At 42.0% G+C, this 25,202-nt stretch overlaps 1 protein-coding gene across 1 annotated transcript in view; it reads right to left on the reverse strand.

Annotated features, from left to right (window-relative positions):
• The window catches only part of LOC308280112 (inactive dipeptidyl peptidase 10-like), a gene marked incomplete at both ends in the record, with an annotated part of 105,280 nt that overhangs the window by 71,564 nt on the left and 8,514 nt on the right, over nucleotides 1-25,202 (reverse strand). Inside the window, 2 exons of the mRNA XM_080720375.1 lie at nucleotides 1,201-1,296; nucleotides 2,605-2,719. Of these exons, the coding sequence (XP_080576501.1) occupies nucleotides 1,201-1,296; nucleotides 2,605-2,719 (211 nt within the window). The remainder of the gene's footprint in view (nucleotides 1-1,200; nucleotides 1,297-2,604; nucleotides 2,720-25,202) is intronic.

The raw sequence follows: 25,202 nt of genomic DNA on the forward strand, positions 1-25,202 counted from the left end.
TGAAAAACCTGTTTCTATGTCAGTGGTGCTCAAACTTATTCACGTGAAGGACACCCAAAATGATATGTATTTGGCCACAGACCCCCCCATCTCAAAATATTTAGTTCCAGGGACCCCCCAGAAGCAAAATTTGAGTTACAAATGTTCGCTTAAAAAATACATATATTCAAAGATTTGCACACATTTTCACAACTTTTCAAAAATAGCAGATCTACAAGCTTGCACTCGGTGCCGCGCTGTGACGCCCCTGCTGATGTGCATACTGTTGAAGACAGTGTCGAAACACGTTGGTCATTTCAGTTGCCTTGCTCAATGAATAATTGAAATATTTTTTTTTTCACTTGAAGACTGAGTGCCTTGTATTGTCGAGCCCCCCCCCCCCCCCTCTGCAGTTTATGCCACTGACATAGCAGCACTTCTTTGACTTTGTGTTTATGTTTGGAAGAAGCATTTGACAATAGTACCTGAGACGAATAACAGTCTAAGTCCGTATTTTTAAAATATTGGATCATTTGGATTTTTAATTTAACAGACTGTAAACCACAAACTACTGTAGAAGTTTTTAATTTCTTAAGGTCTTAATGTACTCCCCCCTCATTTTGTTGAGTTAGATTTTTTTACTTAACTCATATATATTAGGAATTACAAGACATAATACTTATGGAAAGTGGAAAAACAGTATATCTCCAGCAGTTTGTGGAACAACAGTCTAAGTCCATACAAGCAATTTTCAGCAGACAAAGGGAGCAGGTAACATTAAAACCGACAATTAAACAAAATGAGGGGGGATTGCATTAACAATTTAACAGATTCAAAATGACTAGTTTGTGGTTTACAGTCTGGTAAATCCAAAAATATACTGTATATATTCAAAGAAATTCAAATATGGACTTATACTGTTATTCGTCTTAGGTACTCAATTGTGTAAGCCAACAGTTTGACTCCAGAGACTATAATAACAGTAGTAATATTAGTAGTACTGGTGGTGGTAGTAGTAGCAGTACCAAAGGTAAAGGTACAAAATGTTATAGCCACGGCATAAAATAAAATAGGGCTAAAGTGGTTCATCTCTGGTGAAGGGATTTGGTGTGGAGTGAAAGAAGAGAGAACCAAGTACATGGGTTGCAGCTCAGGTACCAACCATGAAGGGTTTAAGTGGTTAATAGTAATAGTAGCAGCAATAGTAGTAGCAGTACTCACCACTGATCCACTTGGCTTCAGGGTCATGGATTGTGAACTCTGGTTTGAACAGGTCGTCCACAGTCAGTCTGGACCTCCTGGTATCTGGGACCTCCGCTGACAAAACACAGCATGTTACATTAAAGCAAGGTTAAGGCAATGTCCAGTTTAAGTAGCACATGGTGTGTGGGCCTGGGGGCGATTGCATATTGTTACTGTCGGGCAGAAACATCCTACATCTCCTATTTTAACTGGTTGTGTTTTTTGTTTCATACTACAAGGACGAGTGAATGCAGAAGCACAGCAGGGTTGGAGTGGCATCATCACTTGATAGCCAATGCAAGACACCTGTCCAACATTGTCCAACATTCCAGTGACTACACAGAGATGTCAAGGAAATTGTAGTCCTAGACCTACTTGTTGTGTGTGTGTGTGTGTGTGTGTGTGTGTGTGTGTGTGTGTGTGTGTGTGTGTGTGTGTAAGTAAAAGACTGGACAAGCACACGTTTCAACATCAGAACATACACTGCTTTACTTCAGTATCATGTCACATATTACACATTGTCCTAGCCCGCCCTCTGTGCGTGACGCCAGCATCCCATAATAATCACATGGTCTCTTAAAGGCACCTTATCCAACACACAGAAAGCCCAATTCATTACAGCGTGACCCACGTTATTAGAACATAACACTACTGACTACAACAGCCTAGTGCGTGCAAGTGTGTGTAGACCTATTAAAAGGTTACGGTATATTAAGGCAATTAATCTTTTGTAGTGCAGTGGAAAGAGGGACCTGGAGTTTAATTAACTCAACATTTGGCCGTGTAGTAGACACATTTTTATGGGTCGCGACTCGCAAGTGAAATGTCCTTATTATTATTTCAAAAGAATTTAAAAAATATATAAAATGTTCATGAATTAAAAACAAATTCTAAAAAATATATATATATATTATAATAATTCAATAGATAAATAAAAAAATCAAAAAAAAAAGTCCATACATTAGAAGAAATAACTTTTTAAGTAGTTGTAGTAAGAATCGCCGATCTCCAAGCTTGGGCATCGGCTATTTTCACTAGTTTGGGTTCGACAACCCAATAATAGACTATTTAAGCTTTGTACGGCTACGGCAGATGACAACGGTAACCGGAAATGATCAGCGCTCCATAGATCAACCTGCCGCCGTCGCAGCCGTCTCTACTACGGCAGGAGCTAGCATTCCACGTAGCGTCTACAACATCTGCTGCGTAGACGCGTCGCCATGGGAACCAAAGCGTTCAGTAAAAGGGGTGGGACCCCGTCGCCAACGGCTGTTTGCTTAACGATTGAACGGTAGTAGAAACGGGCTCCTTAAATTCCCCACTGTCTCGACTCTCGACTGGATAAGCATGGACATACATACAAGTTTAGAGAGCGTACTGTACCTGGTGTGAGGACCACCACGGACATGGTGATGAGAGAGCAGACTGCCACGATCACCAGCAGAGAGATGGCGATCCCCTTCCAGTTCCTCTGGGAAGGGTTAGGGTCCACAAACTGATCCTGAAAACACACAGATCCATGGACAAAAAATAGATGAGATAATTGTCGTTGTCGGGTGGAAACCTTGTATGTCCAAAACAGTACGTTTTGCGTTTATCATTTTGAAAATGATTTAAAATAGTGCAAATAGCCGATCTACAAGCACACAACGCCTCGCACCGCAAGGCGTTGTATTAACCTTAATAAGTATTCATTTATTTTTATTTGCACATGCATTCCATGCATTCCATAGGGCTAGACCCATAAAATATTAACTAGAGGCCGCCTCCAGCTATCCATTTCAATGACAGTTGCTCAGTGGCGTTTGAAGCACCCGGAACTGCCAGAAGTACAACGATTGGTCCAAGGCTATTGTATGAAATAAATGTTGCAAATAGCCACCTGTTTTATTCAAACGCCATTGTTAACACACAAAAAGCAAAAATTCAGCACAATTTGTACATCCTTCACTTCATATACCTACAGTAATCGCTTGAATCCCAATTGGCACAACTTCACACCCCCTTATCTGCATTAGACTCTGACTTTCCGTCTTCACACTCCGATGTCAATTACACACTATCTTGTTGTCTAAACACTACACACAATGTTCAGTTGTTGCATACACTTCTCACGAAAAATCTCAAAGCATGAACCTACAACACGCACATATTCAAATCTCTAAACCAGGGGTCTTCAACGTTTTCAGGCAGAGGACCCCTTAGTTGAGAAAGAGATGAAGCATGTCAATTTATGTTTTCAGATATTTATCCACTTGAACTGTCAATACTTCTCCCCTCTACACCAAACCTCTTTGCCGAAAATAGCCGATCTACAAGGCAAGCTCACAACGCCTCGCAGTGCGAGGCTTTTAGATCTGCTATGTTTGGCTATAGTTCTCAGAATCTGGTTAAGAATCTGGCTAAAAAGGAGATTTTCTTTTTTTCTTTCTATCACACAAACATTTGGAGGACCACCTGTAGTAACTCCGAGGACCCCCTAGGGGTCCCAGACCCCCTGTTGAAGACCCCTGCTCTAAACATTCAGGTCTGGTGAGCGACATCAGCGTTGAGGCCTGTCAGGGCATCATGTGCCACTCGAGGCGTTTCTTTCAACGCTGCTTGGACAGGAGGAACATCCTCTGTAATGTAGATGAGGCCCTCTGGCCAGACAGGAACCAGAGGCTTGATGCCTAAATCAGGTACGAAAGAAAACTGCATATTTGGCTGCATATTTGTGTGCTGTTTTATGTTTGACTATGAAAAAAGTTAGTAATTTTACAAAAGGAGAAACAGCTCCAGTCCAGAGCCATTGTCATTCATATGGTGTGTTCCATTTCTATGATTGTGTTTTCAAGTTTTCAATGTGCTAGTTGGTAGTTAGCAGCAAATGCTTAGTTGTGTGAACTCAATGAATGGAGGGGGAGGGGGGGGGGGGATATGGATGTGCGGACCAAATGAAAACACCAGTTCCATTCTGTGGACAGCTAAGAGATTTGATGGCAAAGAGGGGTGTTAGGTTTAGCATTTTGTGTGGGAGGTTTTCTGTTTCGTGTGTGCAGTTTTGAGAAAGCTGTTATTGTATTAAGAAAAAAAAAAGCACAATGCTTATTAGTCAGGGATCCTTTTAAAGTGGGTGAGTCATACAGTTTTACATGTATATGTATGTATTTATATGAGTAAATTATATGCATACTATATGTATTTATCATTTAGTATGTCAAATTATAAAAAAAAAAACAAGTGGTATAGTTTGGTGCACCTTGTGGCTTTACTTCCATATTGCCACATGTTACAGCACTGAACTAGATTGTTTTGTTCTATTATTTATTTTCTTCTCTTTCTACTAGCAAATGCCTTAAATGATTTTTTTTAGTTTTCTTCAGTCTCTTTAAATCAAATACCGGTATGTGATATTTGATAATATGTGATATTTGATTTCTGATATTTTGAATTCTGATATTTGATTTTTGTTCTTAAATGGGGTAGGCAATATAAGCTGCGGCTTCTCTGCCTATACCTTTTCGGACCAGCATGTGAAATACCGTAAATAACTGTATGTACTGTAATGGTTGTATGAAATGGTACCGAAATAAACTAACCTAAAGTTCCATTTTCAGGGAGTTGTGCATATCTGAGCGGTCTTGCTCAAGGACACCTGGCTGCCTGTGGTGGACACGTCGGCTCTCACGGGAATCGAACCTGTGATATTCCAGTCACACGCCCGCCCGGCTACCGGTCAGACAGATGTCATAATCGTTACGTTCTCTGGCAGCTGAGGGGGATTGGTGTCCTCTGACCCCAAGCTCGAATTAAAATGTGAAAAAGGCACGCAAGGACACGGTGGAATCATTCTATGGTTATTTATTACAAGACAGACGTGGCTAAAAAAAGAATGGTACCGTGGCGGTGAGGGAGAACATCATGAGAAAGAATACAGAGAGACATTTTAGGATTGTCTATTTCACATTTTGCTTTGGCAATGTGAACGGATGTTTTCTCATGCCAATAAAGCTCCTTTGAAATCAATTGAAATTAATTGAATTAGGCCTAAGTGAGAGAGAGAGAGAGAGAGAGAGAGAGAGAGAGAGAGAGAGAGAAATACTCTGTTACAAGTAAAAGTACGGAATTCAAAATGTACTTGAGCTTGTATAAAATAGGGCTAAAGTGTTTTTTTTTATGTTTTATAATATTATAATTTATATCTGCAAAGTATTTAGCAACTAAAGCTTTCAAATAAACGTAATGGAGTAAAAGTAAAATATTTATTTCTAATAAAGGTATTGGAAATTGGAAATACTCAAGTAAATACAAATACCTCAAAATTGTACTTATGTACAGTACTTAAGTAAATGTACTTACACCACTGCAGACAGACAGACAGTGATATAAAGCCTATCCCAAATTCATCCTCATCCCAATCCAAATAACAAAAACAGAGATACGTTTTGGCTCCGTCCAGGCACAATCCCCTCGATGAGAGAAAGCCCAAATGTTCACCGTTGGCAGCAACTATATTAAGTTGCTGTCGGGAGGAAACCTTGTATGTTTCAAAACCACTCCTTTTTATTATTTACAATAAAAAAATAAATCAAATAATAAAGTCAAAACACCCGATTTACAAGCTCACAGGCAGCGAGTTGTGAGCTTGCAGATCTGCTGTTTTCACTGCTTTAGTGCGACACTCTTGTATGATGAAGAAGTAGGGCATTCGTTTACAGAGAAATATGGATATATGGGGTTTCTGACTTAGCAGCCTGCAATAAAAAGAGGGAATATTTGTCCAAATCTTTCAAAAACAGCAGATGTACCAGCTTACATATGAGCTTAGTTGTATATCTGCTATTTTTTGAGAATGACTGTTCTAAATTACTTCTAAATTAACAGTCTATGCAGTTCTTTTTCCCAATATACAGTAAGCACGTGAGAGAGAGAGAGAGAGAGAGAGAGAGAGAGAGAGAGAGAGAGAGAGAGCGCACTACATTAGAACAGCAGACAGACATCCAGCATGAGACAGACTGACAGAGAGATGGAGTTGACAGTCCTTGGCCATGGCGTATACAGTGTCTGTCCACTGACTCCTGCCAACACTGTAGCAGCTACCGAGACACACACACACACACACACACGCACGCACGCACGCACACACACACCTGAGCCTCACATCCCTCTGCCCACCTGTCCTGCAAAAGTACTGTATCCACATCTAAAGGGCGCTCCACACCAAGCACCGTTAGACCAGGAGTTGTCAAACTTTTCTGTGCCAAGAGCCAACTCCCCAAATTGATAAATATTTGGCCATATTTTTGGCGCCACAGAAACTCAGATGAGAATATTCGTGTTAAAACATTGTCAAAATTAATCAACATTCTCCTATCATTTTCGATAGCATCGATAAGTCAAAGCTCTGTTTTCTATTTCGTTGTTGTTCAGTAACAGCTGTCTCCCCGTCGCTCTCCATCGCTTTAATGAACAGAAAATACATGTCCAGGTGGGTTGCCAATTTCAGCCAATCAGGAGGAGAGAGAAGCCATTCATCAGCTTCAATTATAGCGTTCCAGTTCCCAATTTTGTTTGCTCGTTTTATTTGTGTCATCACTTCCAATTTCACTTGTGTCCCCTGCCCGGATTGGATCAAAAAGGTATCCCGATCTGATCTGACAATATATTTCCTGTTTACTAAACAGCTGGGGCTGCATTCACACTAGAGCAGGGGTTCCCAAACTTTTTTGTCTCAGGGCACCCCATAAATATTGTTTTAATCCGAGGCACCCCGACATTATAATTTTCACTCCCAGCACCTTATATTTATAGCATATCGTCGTTGTCGGGTGGAAACCTTGTATGTCCAAGACTTCCAAGACTTTTGGCTTGATTCAAGCCAAGCTTGGAAGAGGCTTGGAAGAGGCATGAAACCATGTGACTTCCATAGAGAATGAATTGGACGACACCCTCCACCCCTCATCCTCATTCTCAAAGGACAAAGAGCGGGCAGGTGACTTTACTGTTTGTAGGAAGCCTGCAATGATTACAATCAGAACATTACACGGTGAAGACAATGACAACATGGGTCCCATTTAAGTCTGAAGTACAGTATTTTCTGGACTATAAGGCGCACTGGACTATAAGGCGCACTGTAGTTTTTTGAGAAAATTAAAGGCTTTTAAGTGCGCCTTATAGTCCGGAAAATACGGTATGTATTATCTACATGAAAATAGTTTTTGTGGAAATGGATGTCATATAGATTCATGAAGAATTCCTTTTACACACACAAGCTACTGCGTTCGCACACACACGCTCCCTCTGCCAGGGGGGAGTTTCCCCGGTTGGACGTAGCACGTGGTAGGAACACGTTATTATAGCGTGCGTGCGTGTGTGCGAGCGTGCGTGCATGTGTGAGAGAGACAGCCCGCTTCTCAAAGGTCCAACACATAGCACTTAATGACCACTTGAAGAGACATGCTATACAGGCAGAGGCCTAATTAACATAAATGACCGTACTGGCTTCACGTTACATTCTATTACGCAACCACACTGAATATATAGGGGACTAATAATGTCATGATATAATGGACGCAACGTCAACTCATATAGGCCTATACTTGAATGGTTGCAAATGGAAAGAAAACCACAACCTGGCTATATCGTTGTTGTCTGGTGAAAACCTTGTATGTCCAAAACCGTTCGTTTTGTATTCATTATTTTAAAAATGATATAAAATAATGAAAATAGCTGTACTATAAGCACACAACGCCTCGCATCTTGTAGATCTGCTATTTTCACTGGTTTTGTGCGATAGTCTTGTGTGATGAAGCAGGGTTTTACTTTACGAGAAACGCACAAATTTGAAACTTGGAGTTAGGAGGTTTCTGCCCGACAGTGACGATATACACAGTAAGCCAGTGGTTCTCAGGCATTTTCATGCCAAAGACCCCCAAAATTAATATATATTTGGCTGTGGACCCCCATCTGAAAATGTTTTGTGCCAGGGACCCCCATAAGAGAGGAATGTACATCTTTCAAGATGTTTCAAAAATGTTCAAGAATAGCAGATATTGCTTGTGAGCTTTTAAAGGCTATCTGCTATTTTTTAATATAAAATATAGACACAGGGGTTAAAGTGACTGTGATGCTGCACTAACACATTTTTCTGGGGACCCCCTGGGCACCCCCACAAGGACCCCTGGGGGTCCCCAGACCCCACTTTGGGGCCTTTTCCAAAGAACCAGTGCCGGTTCTTTCTCCCGCCTATGGGATGAACCAGAGGTGTGATTTTCCACCGAGAACCCACCCTGGCCACAATATGACTTCCGGTTGGTTCTAGCGGAAGGAACGGAAGTTACGTCATGCGTTGTAGTCTACCGGTGAAATTCTCGCGGCGGAAGTTGAACAGTCTCTGCCTGATATTGTCACCAGGCTTTTCTCTTCGCAGATGAGTAAGCCTGGCTACGCGAGGCTACCGAGAACGGAGTTGGTTCCGAACCGTAAAAGTTGGTTCGGAACCGGAACCACAAAATCCTTGTTTTTTGTGGTTCCAGACTGGTTCAATCTGGTGGAAAAGCAAGCCGGTTCGCAAGAACGAACCAAGGTTCCCAAGAAAGTTGAACCGGCACTCGTTCTGGAACCGGTTCTTTGCCGGTGGAAAAGGAGAAAAAGGGAGAGAGGAAGAGAGCAGGAGTAGAGAGCAAGAGATGAGAGAGCAGGAGAGGAGAGAGAGAGGAAGGAGGTACGGCCCAGATAAGAAACTGCTCTTACAGGTAATATATGCTCTCCCTTTGCGCTCGGACAGGAGTTCAGCCCATGACGGCACACATCAGGGGCTTATTGAGAACCACTGAATATTATAGGCCATCTTTCAAAAATATCAAAAATATTATTTGAAATATATTTTCATAACAGTCCATGTGGAGTAGGCCTACATCATGTCAAATATTACACAATTTACTAGCCGATGTAATATGTGAATACATTATGTAGAATAGAAACACGCCCTCATGGCTTTTTGTGTATAGTATCATTAATTGTATAATCATACTGCTGTACCTTTTGCAAACTGACTGTAAATAAAGTATTCAATCAATGAATCAATCAATGAGTGGGGAAATCTCAATACATAATTTACAACATTTAGGAAATTTGCTGTAGCCTGAATGTATAATGAAGATACAGGGAAGGGTGCTATTTTTGATTATAAACCAGTGGTTCTCAAACCTTTTCATGTCAAGGACCCCCAGATTGACTTATTAGCATGCAGACCCCCATTTGAAAAGATATGCCAGCCTTGCCAGGACCCCAAAGATTTTTATGTCTCAGTGATTCTCAACCAATTTAATTTCAAGAACCCCCATTTTGACATGCATTATACAGACCCCCATATAATTTCTGAGACTCCAATTTATATTGAAAGATCAATGTAAATTTAACTCAGAGAGTGTACAAATGGAACCAAATGGGTCCAGTGCATAGACCCATAGGGTCCATTTTGTTCCTAACAATCATTTAGCTGAGGACCCCCTGGAACTCCCTCAAGGACCCCTGGGGGTCCCCGGACCCCACTTTGAGAACCTATAGACGTCATGGGTAAAATAAAAGCACATGCACTCTTCACACTGAAACGTCAAGGATGAAAACAATAATTATTGTGTAAACTCAGTGACTTATTTCCATTGTGGTCACAGACAAACAAAACATAGGTCTGCATTGATGGAATAAACGGGTTGTTTACATAAAAAAAATGCTTTACACGTGTTTAACATAGCCTATTTGGGGGCAGTGGTGTAAAGTACATTTACTCGAGTACTAGAGGTATTTGTACTTTACTTGAGTCAATTAAGAAAGAAAATTTGACATGGGATAATGAGTAGCCTACTTTTACTGCCTACATTTTGAATTCCACACTTTTAGTAGTAGAAGTAGTAGCCTATTTCTACATTGCAGTAGTAGCCTAGGCTTAGGCTATTGATACTTTTAAGAAACGTCCTCATATAAACCATCTGCCGAAATGATGCCAGCTGTGTCAATTACCTCATCGTCTTTCGGTCTCTTCAGTTTGTTTGGGTCTTTTGAAGCGGTCATTTTGTTGACAAAACGTGGCGTTGGTCGTTAAATGTCAATCCTCCTCGCGTCGATCTTTATGGTTGTCCGACACTTCAGACAACCTGTAGTGTAACAGGCTACGATCGAGACGCTGCTAAACTGCGCGACGATCAGACAGACAGTCAGTCTTCACTCCCAGACAAGACAAGGCAGATCTCTGACTGAAATATACTAACGATCATTCAACTCAAAACACGTTTAGAGTGAAGCTTTTATAATAGATCGAGTCGATCCAACCTTCCGTTATGGTCACGACTCATTCATCCAACCCAGACCTGCTTCTCTCTCTCTCTCTCTCTCTCTCTCACTCACACACACTCACTCACTCTCTCTCTCACTCACTCACTCTCTCTCTCACACACACACACGCTCTCTCTCTCTCTCTCTCTCTCTCTCTCTCTCTCTCTCTCTCTCTCTCTCTCGACAGGGCTTGCATATAGGCTACAAAGTACAAACTACATAAAGTGAATTGAATATCAGGTTGGACAATTTCTACCCACCCCCAGAAGAGAGGAATGCACTTCTTTCAAGATTTCAAAAATGTTCAAAAATATCAGAAAAGCTTGTGAGCTTTTAAAGGCTATAGGCATTTTAAAGGCTAAAAACATCCATCTATCTATCCATCTATCTATCTATCTATCTATCTCTCCACCCATCCATCCATCTATCTTGAACTGTCTGTCTCTGTGGATTCTTGTGGCGCTCTCCATGGTGCTGATCCGGACGTGCATGCGCACCTCGTGCCAGTGTCCTTGTGTGTGTGTGTGTGTGTGTGTGTGTGTGTGTGTGTGTGTGCGTGCGTGCGTGCGTGCGTGCGTGCGTGCGTGCATGCGTGCGTGTGTACGCGCGTGAGCGACTGTGCGGTTATTCTGGTTTATTTGACACCTCTATCAGCTGGGGTCAGCGCTCTCCGAATCACCCTCCTATAACCGCAGAGGCCGTTAATGCAAACTGATAGGTGTCACTGAGAAGACCCCTGAAGACACCACTGTTCCCTGCTGCTTCACTCTAGACCTCATACCACTAGGAGAAATAACATGAGACAGGCTGCTTCACTCTAGACCTCATACCACTAGGAGAAATAACATGAGACAGAGAGACAGAGAGAGTGGAGAGCAGGGGCGTCACAAGGTGGGGGGAAGTGGAACTTATGCCACGGAGCTGGATATTTCATATATCCCGGTTTTTCAGATATCCACATAGAAAAATATCTAGGTCCACACGACAAAGATAAGTCTAACAAGCACACACACAGTAAAGTCTTCAGAGATATCCGGGTTCCCTGTCTACACGGATCCAGTGAATTGGATATTTTTCAATCTCTCCACTTATTTATCCGGTTTAAAAAATATCCAGCTTCGCAGCCGAAATATCCAGCTTCATGTGGCTGCAAGCCCCAACAGCACAAAAAGATGTCTAGCTTCAGAAATATCCAGCTCCGTGTAGCCATGGCTGGAGTTACTAGGGAACTAAATATTTTGACATGGGGGTCCATGGCCCAAATACATCATTTTGGGGGTTCTTCACATGAAACAGTTTGAGCACCATAATTGACATAGAAATATAGGTTTTAAAAAAAAAAACGAATTCTCATGATTTTTCAAAAATAGCAGATCTACAAGCTCGCAGCGCGGCTGTTAGCTTGTATGTCTGATATTTTTCAATAGTTAAAGCACAAAATAATGCGTAATGCGTTCCCAGTCTAAATGGGTTAAACCCCCTCCCCCTATGAAGAACATTCATGGGGGGCCTACAGTGAATCCTTGTACCCAGAGCCCAGAATTTGTTGTGACACCCCTGGTGGAGAGAGAGAGAGAGAGAGAGAGAGATTCAAACAGCTTAGACTGACTAAAGACTAAATTCTTAAAAGCTACTAAACAGTCTCACCTCTTCCCTCCATCCATTTTCTTTCCTATACTTATAGATGAATCGCTAACTTTGCCTGCCCAGAAAGAACGTTGAGCAATCTACCTAAAGACTCCCCAATAGACATCAACTAAATACTAAGTGTTCTAAATACAGATGCCTGATCTTGAACATTGTGCAAACCAGTGATATACTGTTAGTAGGGTCTCCCTTATGTACAAAACGGACAACCATTTGAAACCCCAGGATTTAAAACTGCAACAAAAGCATTCACTGCATTACAATCCCATGTAAAACACGCCACTGCTGCAGATCACCTGTGTTTATCATGGTTAACGGTGGTGTGTACAGTACATGCTCCATACGGGTTCAATATCAAATTGCAGGAGTTTTCCAGTCCGAGGGATATATCTAGCATGTGTTTGCATTAAAAGTAAAGAAAAATAAAGCTTGTTATGTTCATATGATCTTCTTTCCAAATACCATAATCATTTACTGTGGAAACGATCACTTAATAATACAAAATGGCTGAATATTCCTAAAATGATAACTAAATAACCGTCCGAATTTAACAACCACCACCTTCTAATTAGTTAAACAAAAATAAAATTAGTTGAATCATGTGGTGTATGGTGATAGGCAGCCATGTTGATTTTTGACCTGAAAACAGTATGTTTTGTCAACTATGTTACAGTCAACTAAATGACCCTGTAAAGTTAAACTTGATGGACAAAGAGTAACATAGTTGACAAAAGGTCAAGTTACTTGTCCAAAAACTCCCGCAATTTGATATTGACCCTTATATCAGAATGAACCTTAAAGATGATTATCAGGTATTATGATTACACTAGAGGGAAGATTGTTTTCCAAAAAAGTATACAGAAAGAGTTAAAATTCGTTTTTATGTGGCCACACCCACCAGTTCATTAGGTTGTCATGGTAGTTGGTGACCCAGCTGAAGTTAACCACACCCACAGTGTCGGGTGAATGGTAAAAGGGGAGGGGATGATTATTTTATCTGTGTTTTTGGATCTGCACTTTTGACCCACAAGGTCAGCCTCCAGGAAGAAACCACAAATACAAAGGGAATACATAATTGTTCATAACAACCACACCAGGGGGTCTAATGAAGTACATGTCAACCTCCTAGACACATGAAAACCAGAAAAAGTACCAAACGTTGGCACCGCCTCTTTAAAGTGCTCTCTCCATGGTGTGTCTATTCCATTTTTAGAAACATAGTTTGGTAACGAAATATAGAGAGTAAAGGAATAGTACATTGAGAGAATAAAGGGAGAGAGTGAGAGAGAATAGAGAGCGAGAGCTGGAGACAGACAGAGGAGAGAGAGGATGACAATGGACCGATGAGCATGGGGGACACAACAAAAGACATCGCCCGAGGATATTTGTCTGCTCTTGCGCGCTTCATTTTTCCCTCTCCCTGTCTTTTTACTTCATGTCTTTGTTGTTATTAAAGAGCTCACGTTGCTGCAGACGTGGAAAGACAGATTTATGCGTTGTCTTAGGAAGATGGACACAGCCGGGGGAGCTGAACGAGGCCCAATCTGTCAGAAAGGAACTGATGCAGGCAAATGAGCGGGAGGGCGGGAGACAAAAGCTATAGATCAAGAGAAGAGATTCGTCTTCTCTTCTGGAGAAAAAAGAGAGGTGATATGAGGAAATAGGAGAGAGGGCACAGACTGGAGAGGCTCAGAGAGAGAGAGAGAGAGAGAGAGAGAGAGAGAGAGAGAGAGAGAGAGAGAGAGAGAGAGAGAGAGACAGAGAGACAGAGAGACAGAGGGAGAGAGGGAAAAAGAGGACACATAAAAGCAAAGATCCTTGAAGCGTGGGTTTGGACTTTCTCTCTCTCTCTCTCTCCCTAGTTAAATATTTAACAGTTGGAACTAGAAACCTCATGGAAATGATATATCAGTCTGTTTTCTCTCTCTCTCTCTCTCTCTCTCTCTCTCTCTCTCTCTCTCTCTCTCTCTCTCTCTCTCTCTCTCTCTCTCTCTGTTTCTTCTTCCTCTCTCCATCTCTCTCCCTCCTTTTCATCTCCAACGTCTCTGTGCGTCTGGCCTTCCTTTTCCTCTCTCCGTCTTTGACTCTTATTTATCAAGGCAGTCATTCGTCATCATCGCTCTGTCTCTTTGTCTCTCTGTCTCCCTCTCTCTCACTCTCTCTCCCTCTCTCTCTCTGTCTCGCTCCCTCTCCAGTGCACCAGTATAGCTCTGACCTATGCCGGTGTCTGGGAAGTTCACTCACATCCCCAAGGCAGAGATATCTGTCCTCACCATTCTCTTTGGAGCACTTGTTTCTGTGTGTGTGTGTGTGTGTGTGCGCGTGTGTGCGTGCGTGCGTGCGTGCGTGCGTGCGTGCGTGCGTGCGTGCGTGCGTGCGTGCGTGTGTATGCGTGCGTGTGTATGCGTGCGTGTGACCAAACAGACTCTGGCTTGTGAATTCTGGCTTGTGAATTCCTGTGGGGATTCAGGTCCTTTCAAAGCTCAGTAGAATACACCAAGAAACCCCATAGACCCCATAGCGTTGTAGAGGTAGGAGATGCTTTTACCCAGAGTGCTTCACATCTGCTGTACCACAAGTGCATGTCATTGCTGTTGGGCAAAAACCTTGTGTTCTTAAATTAATGACATTCTTGATCACACTACAGCGTCACACAAAAGTATCCAAAATAGCAGATCTACAAGCTCGAACGCGACGTGAAACGATGTGGCAAGTGCTTCTCAAATGTTTTCATTCCAAAATGAAACCTAAATGATGTCCTAATCGTAAGCCCAACACCACAAATCCTCTTTAACCATAAAATGTATAGCTCTAAGTTCAATAAATAAGGAAGATCTCTCTAACACACTTTCATCTTTTACTGCTTTATTTTATTATTTATTTATTTGTGTCACTGCCATCAAAAGTAGCTTAAAAGTAGCTTAACTTTGCGATGTTATAAAACATTATACATCCATTATTTTAAAACTAATTGGAACACTCAGACATGACTGTAATCGAGCCAAACTGACTGCAGGGGGCAGCCACATGCAATGAATGAATGTGCAAATGGCCCTTCCCTTGCCCCGTCGCTCAGCGCATAGAAATGCTTTCTCTAGATCAGGTCCACAGAAAACAGCCAGGAAGTGATTTAGCCATGCATTGTTGTTTATGTGTGGTGGAGATTTGAGAGCAGCGTTACAGGAGTTTTTACTGTACACACCCGCGCAACCCTTCTTCAACTTAGAGCTCAAAAAAGGTAAAAGAAGAACGAACGAACGAGCGCTCGTATTGGCGAAAGTAACCCGCCAGAATGGGGGCGAACGTTAGCGTACATAGCGGTAAAAGAGTTAGTTCACAAACATCCTGGCATTCACAACTTGAAGAGTTGAGCACTTCTCGCCAATCTGCAGTCAGCATATCGGTTGCGGCATGTCTATGCGGCCTGTAATGGTCATACCAATAGAAATATATTCTTTCTACTTTCAGTGTGGAGAAATATTTTCTGATGTCTTTTTTTTTCATTTCTCTCCAACACCCCTAACAAACTATTTTTGTCTTGTTTTATCCTTTTTTTTTACTTTTTCGCTATTTTGTTTATATCAAAAGAAGAAACCTAATCATTTCATAATTCATTTCATGACAATCTTTTTGTTCAATGAGGTTTGGCCTTATAGATGGAAATGTGCCAGATTTCTGTGTTTCCTTAAAGTCATGTAGTGTGTTACAAAATCATTGCCTAAACTAATTTAATTTAATTAGCTTGCCTTGTGGCCCTTGAACTTTTGGTATTTTGCTGAGTGGCCCCTGAGACATCTTAAGTTGAGTAGCCATGGTCTAGACTCCATGGGGGTTCTCTTCCTATTAAAAACTAATCTTAGGTGTTAAATGTTAATAGAGTTTAAACCACCAAAATGTACTTTACTGAAAGATGATTTGGCCCACGCATGCACGCACGCACGCACGCACGCATGCACACACACACTTCTCTGAATCCCTCGCACTCTCTAATGCACCTCAACCACATAGAGCAACACTAGCATAAAGCAGTAGAACTACAGTAAACATGCACTTTCCTCAACACTTTCTACAGTCATTCATAACTCAAAGTGATGTGAATAAAACCTTGAAACACGTGTTTTCATGGCAGCACCCAAGGTCTTGTGAATAGAATGTCATGGACATTTAGGAAGCAGCCACCAAACACAGAGCGGTAGCACTGTTGTAAAACCAAACTATGTGTCGGTACAAGTGCTTTTTTCAGGAATGATAACCAGTAAGACTCCCTAATCGGGAGATAAGCGACCGTCAGGTCACATACACAAACTTTAGAAGGCAATCGTAGCCAATCAGGAGGGAATCTGGGAAATGCGACAGATCCATGTTGATGACATGACTTTAGAGATACTGTGTGTGTACCGCTTTGCGTGATTTTAGGGCAAAATCTGTAGGAGCAGTGTCCAAAAATGTGTTTTGCAAAAATTGGCCTGATGGTGGCGCTAGAAGAGGGCCAGAGATAAGAGTAGGGCCAAAAGTGTGACGTGACATGACGGACAGCCTGACAGACAGCCGGTGGAGCTTAGTTTTCATAGTAACTTGCGAGCTGACAGTTGCAACAATAGACCAACAGACGTCACTGCCGCTAGATGGCATTATATTACCCGGGTTCACATTGTTACTTTTTGTATTGATATCCCCTTAGTGGAATCTTAGATCACCTCATATAAGAACTGTGTTTCAAAAATAACCACACCACATCACCGATTTTATGGATATGAAGCATTGACTAAAATGGGAAATGTACACATTTAGTCAAAGTAAAAGTACAATATTTGCCTCTGAGATATAGTGGAGTAGAATTAAAAGTAATGAAAATTGTAAATATTCCAGTAAAGTAAGAGTAAGGGTGCCCTCACACCAAAATACCTATGAGAGTGGAATCCGCGTTCCGCCAATGCATTTCAATGAGAGTGAAGCGGTTTCATGCCAGCAGAGGATTTCTGCAAAAAAACGCTCCCTTATCATTGAAATGCATTGGCGGAACGCGGATTCCACTCTCATAGGTATTTTGGTGTGAGGGCACCCTATGGCTGAAAGCTGAAGCCACACCTGACCAAAGTACCTGTATGAGAGTGGATTCTCCATTCCGCCAATGCATTTCAATGGGAATGGAGCGGTTTCATGCCAGTAGAGGATTTCTGCAACAAAAAAACAAAAAAAAACGCTCCATTCTCATTGAAATGTATTGGCGGAATGGGATTCCACTCTCATAGGTAGTTTGGTGTGGGTGCACTGGTGCAGCCTAACAAAGACTTGAGTACAGTACTTGAATAAATGTACTTAGTTACGTTACACCACAGCACCCAGTAAAATCTTCAGTTGATCTCAGTCCTCCTGACACACTTGGTTGGCCTCCTCGGGGAGCTGTGTCTGTTTCTAAGTGCCCGCCGCCTCCCATGGGAGCTGCCAGAGGCCCTGGGGAAATCAATCCATGTCATCATCAATACGCTGACATTTCAACAAATCAGATTAGTATAGCAAATTGCAACGCGTTGTGAGCTTGCTGATGATCGGCTATTTTCAGCAAAAGCTTTCCCCGAGGTAACGGGCAGAAAAGAAAGCACAATAGTATAACGTCACTGTCGGGCAGAAACCTTGTATCTCCAAGTTTCAAATGTGTATGTTTTTTGGTAAATCAAAGCTCTAGTTCATCATACAAAAGTGTCCCACAGAACTAGTGAAAATAGCAGATCTACAAGCACACAACGCCTCGCGGTGTGAGGCGTTGTGTGCTTGTAGATCGGCTATTTTCACTAGTTTAGATCATTTTTAAATTGATAAATACAAAACGAACAGTTTTGGACATACAAGGTTTCCACCCGACAACGATGATATAGAGCCCTGAGGGACTCTGCTCGACCATATATGTGGTTTAAGTTGGTTAAAGGTGTCATGGCCTCAGTCCCTCGCTATCTTTGCTCCTAATTTCATGTGTTGTAAAGTAACTAAGTACTTTTACTTTAGTAAAACATATGAGTACTTTTACCACCTCTGCTAATTCCTCTCGGCCAATCTCCTCTGAGTCTACTGGTGCTCTCAAGCTCTAAAGAGTACAAATACTCTGTCCCTGTGCTTGTTCGGTGTTGGATCGTAAGCTGTCTGTCCCTTTGTGTGAAACTGCGTGGTCTAAGTAAAGTCCAGTTTGTTATGACCTCTGTCTGTCTGTCTGTCTGTCTGTCTGTCTGTCTGTCTGTCTGTCTGTCTGTCTGTCTGTCTGTCTGTCTGTCTGTCTGTCTGTCTGTCTGTCTGTCTGTCTGTCTGTCTGTCTGTCTGTCTGTCTGTCTGTCTGTCTGTCTGTCTGTCCAGGGGCGTCACAAGGGGGGCGAAAAGTGGGACTGAGTTACTAGGGCCCAAGGTGGAGGGGCCTTAAATATTTTATACTTTAGCTATTAAAAAATAGCAGATATACAAGCTCACAGCGCGGCACCGAGTGCCACACTGCAAGCTTCTAGATCTGCTTTTTTTGAAAATTCGTGAAAATGTGTGCAAATCTTTATATATATATATATATTTTTTTTTTAAGCGAACATTTGTAATTAAAATTTGCTTCTGGGGTGTTCCAGGAACTAAATATTTTGAGATGGGGGTCCATGGCCAAATACATAACATTTTGGAGTGCAGTGCGGCACTCGGTGCCGCGCTGTGAACTTGTAGATCTGCTATTTTTCAATATTTAAAACACAAAATAATGCATAATAATGCGTTCCCACTTCCCAGTCTAAATGTGTTCAAACCCCCTCCCCCCATGAAGAACATTCATGGGGGGCCCACGGCGAATCCTTGTACCCAGGGCCCAGAATTTGGTGAGACACCCCTATCTCTGTCTCCTGCATTCTTGTTTTGGATTTCCAGTGTTCCTGCACTGAGGATCCTTGAAAAAGTGATCTATCCAACATTTTATTTTTATTTATTTTAGGACAAGACCAATGCAGACACAATGAGTGTAGGTCCCTACTGGTGTTTTACATTTTAGGCACAGAGGTGATAGCTGTGGGTTCATATTCGTTTTTTTGTTAGGAGAGATTTGCAATCGGTGCAGTCTAACATCACGATTTGAGACAGACATTTTCTTTCCAAGGCCCCATATGACACCCCATTCATCCTCATCAATGTTCACTCCTAATTCATTGTGCCATATCTGGGTGACCTTCAACACATCATCCCGGGCGGAGCAGGTTATAAAAACGGGTTATGGATATTCTTGTTGGACCTAGAAGAAGTGACTTCTAGGTCTGATGCAGTGGCATTAACACCACCAAGTTTTTTGGTAATGAAATGTCTAATTTACATGAATTATTTACATTAATTAGCTTTATGCTTCAAGGTTTATTTATCGTCGTGCTGGACTATTAGCATTTCCCAAGCTTATTATTTTCCTTTCTCTGGCCAGATCATTCATGTGTCTGATTGCTTTGCAGTTGAGGATGGTGAGGCGGCGGCCTAACTCTGAGACTGTAAATATTTTATTTACCCTTATGAGTTCACTTTTACACTCCCACACTAGATTGCTCCCACTCCCTTTCTCTTCTGGAAATAAATAGAACGAAGGAGCTTAAACAAAAAACGAATTTTGCCCACTGTTTTGCACCTGTGTAAACCTGTGATGTGAGATGATTATGATTCTGAGGAGTATCCAATATTAAAATGAAGATGAGGATGGGTCGATTGGGGACAGTGGGCGTCACAGACATAACGTCCTGACTTGCAAGGCACACTTTTACTCTGATCTGCACTAAACCTGGCACAACTACCGTTCAAGGGTCTGCCATGACTACTGTCACATGCATCTCTCTCTTTTTTTGTTTTCTTTCATTATTTGTACCAGAATGTTGCGTGCAGTACTTAACGTCATCAGCAAGAGTGCACAACTGCACATGTTACCAGCAATAGTCAGAATGAGGGAAAACCAAGGGTCAGCAAGAAAATAGAAGCCAGGAGAATGAGACTAGCAGGACGCTGCCAAAAAGACATCAAGAACTGCCAGCCATCAAATTGGTGCTGTGGGAACCAACACATGGGCCCCGGGGACAAGGACGTCCAACACTAACATACGTGGATGTAGTCCTACTCAAGAAAGATGCAGGAGTGCAAAGCACCAAAAAGCTAGCCAGCTGTATGGAGAACAGGGATGACTGGAAGCGACGATGGGCTGGTCTGAGGACGACCTAGAGAGAGATTTGTAACTATATACTTAGTCTACACCAGTGCTTCTCAAACTTTTTCATGTCAATGACCCCCAAATTGACACTTATTAGCCCGCGGACCCCCATTTGAAAAGACCTCCTTTAGAGAAGATTTTTACGGCTCTAGCAGTGATTCCCAACCATTTAAATTTCAAGGACCCCCGGTTTGACATGCATTTTAGGCTACGGACCCTGATTTGATGGCACTTCTACCTCTGAGACCCCAATCTATATTGTAAAATCAATGTTGATTTAACTCAGAGTGTGTACAAATGGAATGGTCTACACGGTTATGTCAGTCCATTACCAGTCTCTCTCTCTCTCTCTCTCTCTCTCTCTCTCTCTCTCTCTCTCTCTCTCTCTCTCTCTCTCTCTCTCTGTCTCTCTCTCTCTCTCTCTCTCTCTCTCTGAAATCATTCAACCCAGGTTCATTTTGATGGGGTTGCGTCAGCTGATCGTTTCCATCACAGTGAGGAGTAATCAGTCCATGAGACAGGAGGAGAGACGGGAGGACATCATCATTATGACACACCAAACATCTGAGCAGCAACATGCGGGCAGCTTTGGAAAGAATTACTAAGTACGTTTACTCAAGTACTGTACTTAAGGACAATTTTTAGTAATTTTTCCTGTAATTTTACTTGTACTCCAATACAATTCAATTCATTCAATAGGCCTACATTAACCACTTCAACCCTACAGTATATGCATTTTGGCTATTTGGAAATAGCTGTTCTACAAGCTCACGATGTGCCGCGATGTGACACATTGTGAGCTTGTAGATCTGCTATTTTCTAAAGATGTGTATACATTTGAAAACTCGACATTCTGCATAAGAGTACTTTCTACTTTTGGTACTTTTTTAAATATGTTTTGATACCAATACGTTTGTACTTTTACTCAAGTACTTTTAGAATTCCAGACTTTTACTTGGATGGCACATACGACACAAATCTCTCTTTTCAGATATTTCTTTTCAGATGGGGGTCCATGGCCAAATGCACATCTTGACATCTTTGAGAACCACTACAGTATAACCAAGGTGCTTTTTTGATACATGCCTACAGGCTACAGCTACAGTAAGTTAACCTGAGGAGGCTGAGCCAACACAAACACACCACTAGAGGGCACTCTGACATTGTGTGGGAGAAGCCACAAATGCCCATGAAGGGATAATCAGTCCCTGTCTGATTCAGATTTTTCTGTGGAAAATGTGTCTCGTTGTCTAAAAGATATTCATGTAAAATGATGTGCACAATGGTAGTCCCATGTTTCCGTGGCATACCTTCTGGAAAACCAATCAATTCAAATGAATGCCTGCATGCCATTGTTGGCACTGCAGTAGATAGATTTGAACTGGAAACAAAAGTGAAGGTGTCATTTCTCAAGAGACCCCTGGAACCCCCTCCTCAAGGACTCCTGGGGGTCCCCGGACCCCCACTTTGAGACTAAATCTAAATCTCTGCAGTAGGCCTACCTCACCACATGCCTCGAGCCTCTGAATTTAGAAATGTACCGAGACGAGGATCTGCATTCATACATTACTGCATCCTCAGTTTCATGTCACTGTCAGGCAGAAACCAAGTTTCAAATTTGAACGTTTTTTCGTAAAGCAAAGCCGTGCTTCATCACACAAGACTGTTAAGTAACCTGGTGGTTCCCAAACATTTTTGGCTCAGGTCACCCCTGTAAATAACGTTTTCATCCATGGCACCCCTGAGAATTACATTGTTACTATAGAACCTTACACTTATGTCAAATATGTAAACCTTTTCCCTTAAGATACAGTACTGTATGTCACGAGGTAACTTGAGAGAATATCAGTTTCCATTTAACTGTGAGCCAGTGGACATTTAGATGTGGTTTAGTTTTAGTTATTAAGTGCATGATTTAGGTAGACGTGTCCTCTGCCAAGGCCAGAACGGTTGCAAGCACAACCTTCTGTTGGGACTCTGCCCCGACGGAGCTGTGTTGTGTGGGGCTTCCTGGTGTGGAGTCTCCCTTTTTTACTGTCCAAATCACCATCCCCTATTGCTGCTGGTTTTATTGTGAGGTTGTTTGTTTTAATTGACTTAGTATAGATTTATGGTTGATTAAATTTTTCTGGCATTTTAGAAGCCACTGTAATGGGGTTAATTTGAATAAATACAATGTTCAACTTTTCAAATATGCCTCTGTTTTAAGTTTTTGCGTAGTTGATGGTTGGATTAATTTAAGTTAAAACACCCTGCACTTTTTATATGCTCTCTCCGAAACCAACATTTTCGTCGGAGAGTTCCGACTTTCCGACATGCAGCTTTCCGAACTTGGTAATGCTTTTCAGAAGTTCCGAGAGACGTCATCTTGTAGTTGAACCGGACCTTTCCGACGGAAAGTTCAGTTTTGGGGAGATGGGTCGCCATTCCGATCACCAGGTTATAGCATTCACCAGCATCGGCAGGTTAGCTACTCACCAGGTTAGCATTTACCAGCATCGGCAGGTTAGATTTTCACCGGTTAGCATTCACCAGCGTTAGTTTTAGGTTAAGGCTAGTGTTATGGTTAGGTTTAGGTGGTCGGAACAGCAATGTGTCGGAGAGTGCCGACGTTTAACCCGGTTTTGGAGATTGTATGGACAGAATCTGTCCAACAGACTCTCATGTGTGTGTTGTTATTATTAACCTGCACTGTAAATTCTACTTCACTATACTTAATAGGTCCAGTATGTACACATCCATTAGGAGCTAAAAGGCTTTCAAACTGCTAAGCTACCATTTCACTCATCTCTCTATTTCCATCTCCCTCGCACTTTCTCTGCGGTGATGGAAGAAGTACTTTTACTGAAGTCAAATGATCAGCAATGTAGAAATACTATGTTACATGAAGTATACTCAACATTAGAAGACAAGCTCAAATAAGCAACTATGCACAAAAAGCCATAACCAGCCACTACCAATATTTACAGGCAACTTTACAGAAAACAAGCCAAAAGTGGTCTATATAATACGCGAGGAAGTTTTTCCTACCGGAGCTGAGTTATTGACAAAACCATGATGGAGGCGTGCCGTCTCAGGCGACCATGATCCACGTGAGACACCGCCGAGCGAGCGGTAGCGAGCGAGTCGCCTTGTTGAGCGTTGCGATGGTTGCATGAGCCGACTCAGCGCCGTTAGAAGTAGTAAACCAGGGGGTCCAGAATAGTAATTATTGTTGTGGGGACTGCTTCTGCGACCGACTGCCGCGTTCGTCTACTGACCAATCACAGTGCGTCCTTGCACAAGCTCCTCCCAGCTCCGGTAGGAATAACACACTTGTGCATAATACACAGACATGGTTAACACTGCCAGTGACCAACAGTACACACAGTAACAAGTGGTTGTGGCTCCTCCCCACAAGGACACTGCACGATGAGCAGGACATGTAACCTCATGGACATCAATCATGGCCGCCGTCGCCGACACGGTCGCTCTACTTTCAGTTATAGGTGAACAAAGGTTAGAGAAAGACACATTAACCTATATGGTTACCGGCCTACTTTCAACACTTTTCTTTTTTTTTCTTACAATTTACAATTCAGGCATTTAGCAGACGCTCTTAATCCACTAAATCCAGTCTTTCTAGGATAGGTAAAACCAAGAACCTGAAGCAATCATGAAATACTATTTCATGAACAAAAATCCTGCACTCTGCTCTTGCTCAGCTGCTCGTTTTTATTTCAAATAACAGACGTTTCGGTCCCTCCGGACCTTCATCAAGAGTGTCTTACAGCCATTGTGCACCCCTCTCAAAAAAAAAAAAACAAGAACCTATCATCAGTCTATAGAGTATAATACTAGTAAGACGCCTCAGCGCACCACAGTGATGTGGACATCTGATTGATTGATTGATTGAAGACTTTATCAGAAGTTTGCATAGAAAAAAGTACAGTTTCATGACGGTACAGTTCACTGGTACAACTAAGGTCAACTAAAAGGAGATCCTAGGAAAGCACTTGGCTTATTTACACAGGAATCCATTGAAGTATCTCATATAACATTGAATGACAGACGGATAGAACACAGTACTATGCAGTAGATATGGTCAGGAGAAAATAAATATAAAAATAAACAGAGACTAAAGAAAACAGTGCAAAACAATATAGGGTAAATACAAAGAAGGGTCAGGGGAGGGTAAGGCTGGGCTAGGTTTGTTATTGCCAGTTGCGAACGGCTGCCGCCTGTAAGTGGTTTTTCAAGGCGATTTTAAAGGATGCTAGGGAACCGCATCAGGGATGTCGACATCTCCATATGTGGGCATTAAAGGGATTTGTTCCCCTGGCATCACAGGGATCTCCATATCTCCATATACAGGCCTATGGGCATAAAGGGGATTTGTTCCCCCTGGCATCACAGGGACAAGCTGTGACATTTCTCATAGTAAATTGCAATAAATGAATGATGTGTACATTGAAACTATACACACTATGCCAGATCTACAAATGAACCTATAGCTTCCTTCCTTCCTTACCCTCTCTTAGGCGCCGCGGCTACACGAATATGGATCTTTTGCTTATTATCGTACATTTTGTTGTGCAAGCTGGAGATTTCAGCCACTAAACCGGATGTTTTTGTAACCGGATAAACAAGTGATAAGATTTACAAAAATATCCGATTCAGTGGATCTGTGTAGGCATGGATTTTTTTAGACTTAGATATTTTTGTCATGTGCACCTAGATATTTTTCTATGCGGATATACGAAGATCTGAGTTAAGAAAAAGATCCAGATTGTGTAGCCTTGGTCTCAGTCTCTCTCTGAGTCTCTCTCAGTGTGTCTCTCAC

This window comes from Nannobrachium achirus (genome assembly GCF_963921795.1).
Source record: "Nannobrachium achirus genome assembly, chromosome: 24".
In the NCBI taxonomy this organism is placed as follows: domain Eukaryota; kingdom Metazoa; phylum Chordata; class Actinopteri; order Myctophiformes; family Myctophidae; genus Nannobrachium; species Nannobrachium achirus.